Here is a 12925-nt window from a genome sequence, read left to right on the forward strand (position 1 = left end):
TATATTAGATTTTGTGTTTAGAACATTTTATGATAATATGAATATTTATTATGTTCCAGTAACACTTACGGTTTTATTACGTTACGGTAAAAATTTCTAGTCCCTACCAGGTTTCATGTTTAGGTACTGGAAATGTTTAAATGTACACTATATCTACCACATGATTGCAATAAATGAAAAACATACAAACATTGTTTTATTTATTTTTTAGATTTAAATTCGCAAGGTAACATAAATATTTGTTTTAAGAATTTTACCGTTGATTGCTAAAGGAAACTAAATTTTTATTCCCTGGGAGTGAAAATGCAATTTGAGCATTCAAGTAGTCTAGGTTCGGTGGACCTAAAAACCCCTTTGGACAAGTGGACGGATCGGGAAAGTAGACGAATAGTGATAGTGGACCGATTGGGAAAGAAACCGATTGCACCGAAGGGTATACACCTTTAGGAGACCGTCGGCGTCGAGATGGTGTGTGTACTTTTGCGTAACTCTCTAAGCGTTTATTTGTCATCTTTTTGACATTATTCGTAATGTTAAAGTTCGATGTTCGAATCAATAACGATAAAAATATGACCAAAAAAAAAATCTTAGCCGATAAAAAGTCATGCGCTGGTGACGAATAGATTAATAAACTCGTGCACCTTGAAGTAAAAATAAACTGTAACAATTCGATTCATCAAGATCACTTTTCTGTTTTTATTTCGTTTTTGGTTTCTTATTTTTTTTCAGACTACTCGTTTTTTTGTTTTTTTTTTTCGAATTTTGGTTTTTGTTTCTGCTTAATATTAGTAAATAAATATGGCTGTTTACAAAAAAAAAAAACAGAAATTGACCAAAAAATAAAGTTGGCGGATTGTTCATTGCAGGTAACGAAATAGGTAGCAGACCCAAGTCCGCCTAAGCTTGGAGAGCATGTACAGGTGGGGTCATAATAGTGCATATGATGTGGTGTCTCGCACATGTATTGTCGTGGCATGCGTGTCCCTACATTTTCACACGCGAGGACATGTACAACGCCACTGATAATGCTGTCAGTCGCTAAGTACTGGGGGCCAATCACGCTAATTGTCAACGGTAAAACCAAAACCAGAAACGTCGCCAATGTGACACGTTGCATATATTTCGTATCGCGCTAACTGTCAAAACAAAAACCAAAGCCAAACAGATAAGAAACGTTACAAATGTGACACGTTGCGCACATTTGGTATCGCGCTAATTGTCAAAGGTAAAACAAAAAAGTAAAAGTTCATTTGCGCGAAGGGCAATAGCACGAAGACAGATTTGCGAAAGCTGGAAGGCAAGTTAATTGTTGCAAGTACACCCTAATAAAGTTTTACAAAAATAAACGTATAGTTTATTATGAAAGCTTTGCATTGCAAAGAATTGCAACAACCTGCAGCCATGGGAGCCAAATCTGTCTTCGTGCTATCGTCATTCGCGCAAATGAAGTATCGCGCATTCAAACTCTCGCGCAAATGAACTATCGCGCATTTAAGCTTTCGCGCAACCGTCTTCGCACTCGCGTAGTACACCCAAAGGTCAGTGATTAAACGCCTAAACTCAGTGATTAAGCGAGTAAACGCCTGCTTGCCCAGTGTTAGAAAAAGTTCGCGAAAAGCTTCTTAGAAGCAATATCGTCCTTCACCACGACGACGCGTCTGCACATTACGCTAAGGTAACGAATTCGTACTTGTAGGCCTTAAATGTGGAGCTGATGACCCATCCGCCATACAGCCTGGACCTTGCACCATACTACTTCTTTTTATCTCCAAAAATCAAAGATAAACTTGAAGGTTTACAATTTACAAGCCCGGAATCGGAGATGAATGCATTCCACGCAGCCATTGAAGAGGTCCCTACGGCAGACTTGTCATACTGCTTTTCACAATGGTTCCAAGAAATGCAAAAGTATGTGAATAGTGAGGGCTGCATGCACGGAATGCAAAAGTGTGTGATATACTTTGAAAAACAATAAATCTATTATAAATATAATATCTGGTCTTACTTATCAGAATCGAGACACCTTCAGTATGGCCTAAGTATTGTATGTACATAATGTATGTGCTTTATTTAAACCGGATAACTTCTTGTCGATATCCATATCTTTGTCTATGGATACTAATATGCAGATACTGAGTATAAATGTACACTGTTTCACTCTCACAGCTTCTCTGCCTGGTTTTTAATCTCGTTCGTATTCCATTTTGATAAAGCGACAATTCTAGATACTATTAGAGATATACTATAAGCAAGAAATAACTAGCGATCGGAAAATTTCACGTATGCAAATTATTGTGTTATTGCAAATTCATGCAGTCGATTTGACACAAAAAGTTGCTCACGTGTACGGGACTTATATTCGTCACGTATTTTTCGTGCAATTAGTTCATTAATCAAATTGGATTATCAGAGTTTTCCAGGAACGTTATATAAACTAACGTGTTTTTAATAACTATAATAACGTGCCAGACAAATCACATCAATTACCCAATCTCAATCTAAGGAATTCCCTGTACAATGAGTACCAGAGTAAACCAGGTCAAAACCAATTTAGTTCATTTCCCCAAATTGGTCTTACCGGGAATCGAACCCGGGATCACCTCATTCAGCGTTAATAGTGCAAACCGTTGCGTCACCGAGCTTGTCTTTAATATTGTCATTTATTTAATTTCATTATTATTTAAAGCAAAGTCGAGGATAGAGGCTTCTGTAAAATTGTTTCTATAGCATCAAAGAACTTTTCGAATATGCTGAATCAATTTATAATTTGGTAGTACACAAATAATAATTAAATTTTATTTCTTGTACGTCAAAGAGCGGTAAGGTAGGCTGATATATCTTTATATTTGAGATACCAAGTGACAACGAACAAACGTCTGGTAGTAAACGATACACCTATCCGTAGCAGTTACGCCACTCAGAGCTTTACGTTGCAAAGGTTTACAAGTACAGTACATAAGTTGACAAGCCCCAGGTGCCTGTAATTTCGCGTGCGTGCGTGCGTGCGTGCGTGCGTTTGCGTTTGCGTGTGCGTGACGGGTCAAAAGGAAATAAGAAATCTTATTACAAATGAGTATAAAACTTCCTTTCTCAATACGCGTCAAGACATTATGTAACAATGAGAGCGCAATTTATCATTATCACGCTTAATAGAGATACAGTTGATAGTATATACATTGTAAGGCACAGTTGACAAAGTATTAATGTATCTGACGATATAAAGTATAATTAAAGTATCAAATGCATCAATTATTGAGTAAATTTATTAGTAATTGTATTAGGTTGATTTTTTAAAATATTATTTTAGTTCTTTCCCTACTGGGAAATGTTATTGCTATTATAGTATTTACTTCAGACATTCTAGTATTCTTACGAATATTGTAGACTCTTTGACCACACGGACATTAATTAATGTCTGAAGTAACAGTCTGAAGTAAAAGTACTATAATAGCAAAGTAAATACTATAAGGTCAAAGAGTCTACAATATTCGTAAAGTCTATCTATCTACAGCCTTTATCTTAAATTAAAAAATCTTTAAAATTTTATATTCGATACATTCTTCAAATGATATTTTATTTGTATTCTTTTTCTTTTTAAACTAAAAAGTTTTTGTCATTTCGTTAACTTGTTTATAAAAGCATGAGATTTTTATTGACTTGTGCAATTAGTACTGACACTTTCGTTACGAAAATCGCAAAATACATTTAGATTACACTAGTAATTAAAAATTTATTCATTAGTCATTTATGAAAATAAAAAGTTTACTTTTTAATTAAAGCGTTTGATCAAAAAATTTAAATTGCGCATAACTTACGCACAAGTTTATCTGTATAATGTAAACACAGCTTCATGCATGTTTTCACTATAACTGCAATCTAAGACATGTGTAATTCCACGTGATAGGTAAATAAGGCTCTCTTAATGAAGCGTTCACGTTGGTAGATAAAAGGCAACTCATTCATATTATTATGGTTGTGTATGTTATTGTTGCTCGTACAATAAAGACGCTTATTTGTTAAGTGTTAATTGTTGTGTACTTGTTGGATTAATGACACTCCTACCCTTTTTAACAATGTCTGGAACAATTTATACAGGGTGCAATGGAATAAGGTACAATAATACTTTGGAATACGAGTCTGTACGCTTCTATAAATAGGTCTCTGAATAACTTTCGCCAGAATAAGTGGTTTGCTTGTAAGTTTTTACTGTATATTTTGTTTTTTTTTTATAAAAAAAAATCCAAACAACCACCAAGTCGAGTGGAATCAGTAGTAGCACCGGCGCGCGTCTGTCGTTACCTCACGAGGATGGGTGTGAGAATACGTGCTCGACACTCGAGCGCTTACTTTCGTAGGGTCTCAGAAGGTTTTGAATCATACTTATGTACGCAGTGGTCTATTTTCATTTCCTAAGAAAATGAATCATTAATTCAAATTATATAGTAATAGTCTTCTATTACTAAATGATTGATATTTCTGTCGTTCATAAAATATTTTTACTATTGTCAGTGTCTATTCGAATAATATTTTAAAAACGACCTAATTTCATAAAAAAATATTTTACTGTTATTTATTTTAAAGTATATATACAGTGAGTATTTTCGGAATAGGATTGGAATTGCAACATGAATTTGAAAGACAACGTCATTATCACGATCCTGATTAATGATGTTTCGACTGTTATTATATACACAATGGATATAAAATCATATTATTTAGTCTGGAGATAGAAGCAAAGTCCATTAGGTATCAACTCGTAAAGTATGTCCAATGGCTAAGTACGCAGCCCTCTAAGCGTTTAGATCACTATGCGATATGAAGTGCACTTTTGATGTTGAAGTAAATGTTTATTTTTTATGGTACCAAGTGACGGGTAATTTCACCAGTACTCTTACCCTCCAAAACCAAAACGTAGTAACGCTTACATTACTGCATGGCGGTAGAAATAGGTAAGTTGGCAGTACTTCCCTGGACGAGCTCTTTCAAAAACTTCTAAATATAATGTCTTGATGGTAGACAAGGTACCGTTACTCACCTCTGTGGAATAGAAATCTTCAGCGCCATTTGCAGCAGACACCATATGGACAATTTGATTATATCTGTTATCCCGCAATTCGACGCTATTCCAGTTGCTTTTTCCCATTATAGCCTCCCATTCCTCTTTTGGTATAACTGAAATGTATAAATAATATTAATATAGCACAATCGCCGTTAGGCCAAAATTTTGTTTTGACAACGAAGATGTCTTTTAACTCTTCGTTCTTCCTGTATTTGGTATTCGTGAAATTACGTTTTCCTCATCAAAGGAAAACGGAAAATAAACAATAGGAAAAAAACAAACGATAGTCTTGTTATTAATAATAAAACAGTTAGGTATTTTTTATGACGTAAAATTGTTCTTAGGTAAAGTCCCCCGCATGCATTGATATATTGTCACCACTTTACCTGGAAACACATACGCTCATGGACATATTCAGAGGAACGCTAAAAATAGATTGAATTATGATAACAATGTCCATATGAACCACTGATCACATACCTATACCAGCACATACAACTGTCTCTTCATTTCGATAAAACGTTCTAGAATATGTGGCCAGTAAATGGGCCATATAAATGTCGTTATCATAATTCAACTTTTTATTAACGTTCCATAAATACGTCCATGAGTATATTTAACGGATAATATTGATTGAAAAATATATATACTTTGGTAGTTAAATTCAGAATTTTGTTCGACGTCGATTCCAATTATTTATTTACATCAATGAATAAATCATTGTCAAATTACAACTAACGTCCATTACTGACATACGAAGTGATATGAGAAATTTTATGTACGTATATAATTGTATATACCAGCCTACTAAAAAGTAGACTCTTGTGTAAGCACAAGAGTCTACTTTTTAATGAGCGTGTCTAACCAGGATATACATATGTAATTATGTATGTATAATCATAACATTGTCGACTTCTAGTACCTATATGTTTATTGTAACAAATGATCGACATGATTAAGGAATGTAGTCTTTGGCACTAAGTGAGGATCGCCCATTAAGAAGCCGTAGGAATAGATAGGATTACTGATTGATGACGGAGAGTCATGCGTAACATCCTATTTAGTAACTCGAGAAACATCGGTTTTTGGGTGCTTTTGGGGTCTTGAAATAGTAATAAATATAGGATTGAATGAGCCGTGACGGTCCTGCTGCTGTATTGGTTAAAATGGTCACGGGGAAATTTGTTTACACAACCAAATATTACATAGTATCAAAAGCGCGTTCCAATCAATAAAAGCTTTTCGGTGGGTCTATGTTTGTCTACATTATTACATGAAATATTCGATTTGTAAATCATTTTGCATCAAAATAATATTGTTAAATGAAACGTGTACGCGTGGGTGATTGCCAACTTTCTTTGTGATTAACTTTTATTGAATGTCAGGATATTTTACCATCATAATGCAATAATTTTTTTTTTGTGAAATTACTCCACTAGTTTTATAATTATTAAACAAATATCGAATACTTAGAAAAAAATTACTTCGATCGGGTTGAATTCCAACTTTGTGTTTTTATTTTCTGTTGTAAAAATTTTTAGAAATCGCGTTTTCACACCGTGTATTAATCAGTGTATATTAATTTAACTATGTATTTTTTCGAAAGTGATTGATTGATTCAACACTTTCAGTGTTATTAACGCATGTTATTCGCGATGCAACTGTATGTACATACGTAGACCTAACATTTGCGTTTGCGGGTCTTACAGAGACCGTTAAGACGATTTTTATTCAGTCATATTCAATGAAAGGGGACCATCTATAAAAAAGGGTATATTAAAAAAAAAACACCATTTTATTATATACATGTGTGTGTGTGTGTGTGTGTGTGTGCGCGCGTGCGTGCGTGCGTGCGTGTATGTGTGTCTTTTAAGCCGTGTACTCACTAGCGAGCTGTAACCGTAACCGTGACAGATACAGTAACGAAGTTCTAGTGTGTACGATTGAAACAGTCTTTAATCAGACGCTAAGGCCGCGTCCCCATTATGTCATGACGACAGATAATTATGCAGTTTAAAGCGTCGTAGCTTGTATATTTAAATGAAGTTGTTCACACAGAACAACACGGTTATCTGTCGTTCACGACTTTTTTGACGTTACGACGACAGTCTGCCGTGACAATGGGAAAATGGGAACAGCTAGAACGATAATCGTCTGACGATAATTAAAACGTCACGACAAAAATGTGACGACAGATAATCGCAGCTTCAAACGATTATGTCGTGTAAACGACAAGGTGGCTGCCGTGAACCAATAAATTGTCGTCACGATGTAGCGGGAACAGCTATACACAACAGTCGTTCAGCTATAAAATAAACGTCCACGACATAGTCACGGCAGCTAGTCGTGATATGGGAACAGGCAAGACGCGACAGTCGGTCAACGATAAATAAATAGTAACGACATAATGGGAACGCGGAAAGCTCTGTAATGAGTACCCGGTTTTTGGCATCTCCGACGGTTACAAATTGACGGGAAAGAAGTTTTAGACCCGTCGCGGATACTATTTTGAAATTTGCATAACTGTTTGGAGACTGTAATGTAGGTAGAGTAAACTTACATGCACTGGCATCCATGGCTCCTCTATCACAGATGATAAGGCAATTCCTCGTGGACGTCCTACCTAGTTCGAAGAAAGTATTCTCAATTTGAATCATCGTCTTCAGGAGATTCTCCTGGAACTGGCTAGCTGTAACAACAAGATAGAATTTGTAAGAAAATGTTGGGGATGTTATTGATTCGTTGCTGAAATTAGGAAAACAATCAGTTTTTAACGATCTATAAGTATGCAAAGAACCTAATACTATTATTTCTTATACTAAAAATAATATAGGATGATCCCTGTGACAGTTCATAAAAATCTACACAATATAACCTTGTACCAACGTGCACTAATTTACGTATTTCATAAGCTATTTTTATTAGCTTCGCTTTTAAATGAATAGTCTTTGTTTAAGTAAATACATTAAATTAATGTAAATGTAACACTAAATCAATGTTTATTTGTGAGAAATGAACGGAAAAACTTTTTTTTTCATAAAGTCATTATTTTATTACCTCAATAAAAATAAAAAAATAACGCACACACTCAACATAGCCCCGCACTAGGGAAACCCTGTGTCACGGGAATGTGCAAAGGTTACTTCATTAGTCTGTATTCGCTACAGATGAGGTATATCATGATGAGGTATAAAGTTTTTGATAATTATTGAATAAATGTATGTATAGTGCGTGTATTCATTCTTAAAGTATAAATTTTAATCATAGGCAATGAATTGACATGTTAATGTTATTACCGTTTTGAAACCTATAAATTAAGATGATAAATGTTTTTTGATATTTAATACAATATCAATTGAAATTGCATTTGAATTTTATTTGTGTGTTTTATGCCTTCAATATAATAATACAAAACAGTTCACACATCTACAATGAATAGACATTGTTCATAAAACATCATAAAAATAAAACTATAAGAGAGAACCTTTGCTTCAAAAATTAAATACACTAAAATCTATCCACTTTACCTTACCCCTATGACAAACGTCAAATGAAGTGTCACAGGGATCATCCTAGTTTGTGTTTTGTACAGTATTTTTAACGATTAAAATTGCGTGTTAGGGATTCTAGCGACGATGACGATAATGAAATCGCATAATTATGTTGATTTACATATTACGATTTACTACCATTGTTACTTAGCTAATGCTTTTAATGCACAGTAACTCTTAATGCTTTTAATTCCCCTAGAGAAATAAGGTAAAAGGACAAGGTCAGATAACAAATAGAGCAAATATTCCAATTACAAACGTTAGCGAAATTCGCAAATTGGGACATACCTAATATAAACTCGTACCACTGAATCGAATGTTCTAGAACAATAACCTTTAAACAAAATTGAAATGATGCCAACACACGTGGTTTAGCTAAGGGCAGTGGACCGGTTAGATGGATGGTTCGGACGCAAATTGAAGATTTCGCTCCAGTGGATTCAGAATAGGTTTAAGCTATAATGGCCGTAAAATTTACGATTGCAAATTCATGGGGTGATTTTCTATATAATTCAATGTTGAATTTGCAAAAAAAGTTGGAACACCTTGTTTTTCTTTGCTCTTTTTTTGTGTGTTACTTTGATTTGTGTTTTGTAAAACTTAGCCTCTCGTTCTCGGTCTCGTTCCGAATACTTGACCAAATTAAAAGAAGACGATGCAAATGAAGCTGCATTCACATTGTCTTTGAAAACGACAGTAGACTCCCTGAATGGAACAGTTTTAACAAATTTTGTTGCACCACCATGTTTAGATTAATAAGTATTCTATTTATAATTTTTTTTTAATAAAAAAAAAGTAATTCAGCCAACAATACAATAAAGAAAAGTCACTAATTGTATAACTCTTAGAATGGTTACACGTGACTTTTACCAGCGATGCAAACGCGTGACTGCATCGATACAATCACGCATTTGTATCGATGTAGTCGCGCGCTTGCAACGCTGCTTAAAATCGCGCACGTGTGTAGACGATCAGCGACTGCATCGCTACTGGATCGCGTTTGCATCGCTGCTAACAGTTGCTGTGTGTAACTGCTCTTATGGATACAATTACATATTGCAATTGTATCCATAAGAGCTGAAAAATTATTGTATGTCCAAAAAAATATTTAACCATTTTGTAATCCCTTGTAGGAAAAATGAAACACTATTTTACATACTTACATCGGATTTCAAATACATAGCAGAACAAAGACTGTCTGAATTGCGGTCAATTTGTACATCTTGACTATTCAGTGAAACATCTGATACCCAGTAAAATAATCGATTTCTTTATTCGTGCACCTAGTTGTAGTTATTACAGTAGTGTCTAAAATAAGATATCGCATACATACACTGACATTTAACATTCTGCCAACTACTGAGTCATTGTCATACACAAGAAACCACAAATCGGTAACACTAATCAAGGTTTAATACGTATTGAATGAAGTATTCGCCCCCCAACATTACAAGCCACAGAGACGGCAAAAGTTAAAGCGATTTAAAGTAGCTAGTTTGAAGGTCGATAAATAGATAAGTCGACAAAAAAAAGGATCAATTTTTTCATGAAACTCTTTAATCGCTTTTCGTCTGACCTCATTAATTTCCTATGTAAACCGCAGATAAGTATTTCAATGATATACTTAATAGGATTCCTAAGTTGAGAAGACAATTTCGAAGTTTCAAGAAAATATAAAATTAATCCAGAGTAATCAGATCAAGGGTTGGCAAATCAGAAGGTATTATTTGTTTTCAAAACTCACTTGAAAGCCAAATCGACTATTGGAGATAATTAAGATTTTAAGAATAATAATTTATTTAGAAGAAAAGACAAGACACAAGATTTTTGTGTTTTAGCTGCAAAGGAAATTATAATGTTATTGTATGTACAGGCTTTTTTCGAAATGCAGTTATATATATAATGAAGGACACTACGCACTTATTAAATTTTTCTTGTCTTAAATGTTCTTCGCAATGAAACAAAAATGGAAAAATCTCCTGTTTGATCAAAATAGGACTTGGTGGGTTTTACCCTTCAAACAAATACTATTTGAATAAAAATGTCATAGCAAAGTAAAATCGAGGCTTTCCTAGAAAACAATGAAGATTGTGCAGAAAAATATCAGAATAAAATAAAAACGAGGCCAATTTAGAAATAATGAAGATTGTGCAGACTGGTACAGTGTAGCAACAATATTATTCTATATTGTATATTCGTCGATAAAGAGTAAGCTAGCTAGTAAGCTAGGTAGTAAGTAATTGCTAAGTCCCAATTTGCATGTTTAATCTAATCTAATTAAAGAAAAAACGTTTTACTTGTATAATAAAACGTTTTTTCCTTTAGATAGATTAGATTTGATATTATGGTATCACTGTAATATCGTAATATCAAATATATAGGTTACATATCTAAGAAAATTATTATGTCTTTGGCACAATATTTACAAAGATAACCTTATCAAAAAAGTACCTAATGTAAAGTACCTACTTTACATTAGGTACTTTTTTAAGGCGCTCAAGGGTTCTAACGACGAAATCTCATTTCTAAGAGAACGTACTTAAGATAGCGTAGAACATGTCCGTCCAACGACAAAGGTTTTGGCAAATGTTGACCATCAACCGCTATCAAATTACGTAAGTGTACCCTCTACAAATATCACACTTTATACCACTTAGCGGCTTAATCATCACCTCACGTTTTCATTGTGTGGATATTTGCCAAAAACCAGTTAGCGCTGAAAAGCTGAATGACTATTTTTGCCTGATATCAGAGACGCGTGACGACCGACGAGACGGCACGCGGGCTCGATTGGGGCGACGCAGGGCACATTATCACATACAAATCATTGTTAATGTGCTAGACATCCACTGTAAAATGTGGCAAACGCCAATTTTGCGCCACGAAATCTTCAAGGAACATTAACTCGCATACACATTACGTTGTTATTAAATACAAACACAACCAAATGACAAAAACAAAACTTTTGAATTCGTCATATCCGTCGGCCTGTCTATCTGTCAACCTCATTTCATAGTAGACTTGTTTTTGTAAAGAAACTACGCTCACGTGACAGTATTTTACTTCACCAGGCACGATTGCACAGAAAAATCAACCATTTTTTATTCCATGCTCTACTATCCTAAGCCCGTTCCATCTCTACCTAAAGATATTTAATATCATGAAAGGGATAGATGTTATACATTCTTATCATCACTAATGGAAGTTTCGTGTTAGTCATACATTAAATGTTAAAGCTTAGGGGGCAACTCGTCTAGGCCGCGGGTCTGATTCCGCACTCAGGGTAGCGGCAAAATGATCCAAAGGAATGGGCAAAAAAAAAAATTACGTAGTAAAATCGACTGGGCACATTTTGTAAAGAAGGGAACAACTTGGTCATAAATTATATATAATACAATTTTAACAGTATTTCCAAAAACAAAAATCTAATTGTCATCGTCATTATGGTGAATTACGAGTAATATAGACATTGTTGGGGTTTTTTTTTGTATTTGGTGTTGCTCCTACAGAATCAGATCGTTTTTTTTGTATGTAACTAAGTAGGCAAACGAGGAAACGAGCTATTTGATGGGAAACGGTTTTCCTTGCCTACGGACATAAGCAAAACTAGTGATGATGCCTATAAGTTGCCGGCTTTTTAAATTATAATTAACTAACATAAAATCGAGTAGTCCAGTCATAGAAATAAATGGAGAAAAGTTAGACTTTCTTAATAAAGCGGACTATTTGGGAGTGACCTTAAATAGTAAACTCAATGGTTTCCACATATATCTTCCTTGGTCAGCAGGTTAAGCTCCACTGCATACGCTGTCCGCAGAATACATTGAGCTTACCGATGTTGGTACTGCTAGATAACTTTACTAACTTCCATAGTATAATGTCCTACGGGATTCTCATGTGGGGTAAAGCGGCAGATATACAAGCCATATTTGTGTTGCAAAAACGAGCGATTCGTTCTGTGTACCGTTTAGGTCTCGTTTTTCGTTCAGAGAAAAGTTTAAGGAGACTGGTATCATAACTGTGGCATCACAGTAAATTTACTCCAATATTTTGTATGGCCGTAAAAATATACATAATTTCATTTAGAAAGAAGACATCGACAATATTAACCTTAGAACTAAGTCCAAAGTCATGGTACCACGATTTCGTTTAACTAAAGTACACAATTCTTTTATGGGGGACTGTAATACGATTTTGCGATAACATTCCGGAACACATATTAAGATTATCATTTCCTAAGTTTAAAACTTACATCAAAAGTATTTTAATTGAAAAGTTATATTACAAAATTGAAAACTAGGTACGTGTTAGATTA

At 34.5% G+C, this 12925-nt stretch overlaps 1 protein-coding gene across 3 annotated transcripts in view; it reads right to left on the reverse strand.

Moving 5' to 3' along the window:
* The window catches only part of LOC113237346 (TRPL translocation defect protein 14), a 31491-nt gene that overhangs the window by 4649 nt on the left and 13917 nt on the right, over nt 1-12925 (reverse strand). For all 3 annotated transcript variants that reach the window (XM_026473763.1, XM_026473764.1, XM_026473765.1), the window contains 2 exons: nt 7620-7748; nt 5036-5172 (listed from right to left, as the gene is read on the reverse strand). In XM_026473763.1, coding sequence (XP_026329548.1) covers nt 5036-5172; nt 7620-7748 — 266 coding nt within the window. The remainder of the gene's footprint in view (nt 1-5035; nt 5173-7619; nt 7749-12925) is intronic.

Source organism: Hyposmocoma kahamanoa, unplaced genomic scaffold (assembly GCF_003589595.1).
Source record: "Hyposmocoma kahamanoa isolate Upper Pololo Valley unplaced genomic scaffold, ASM358959v1 93, whole genome shotgun sequence".
In the NCBI taxonomy this organism is placed as follows: Eukaryota; Metazoa; Arthropoda; class Insecta; order Lepidoptera; family Cosmopterigidae; genus Hyposmocoma; species Hyposmocoma kahamanoa.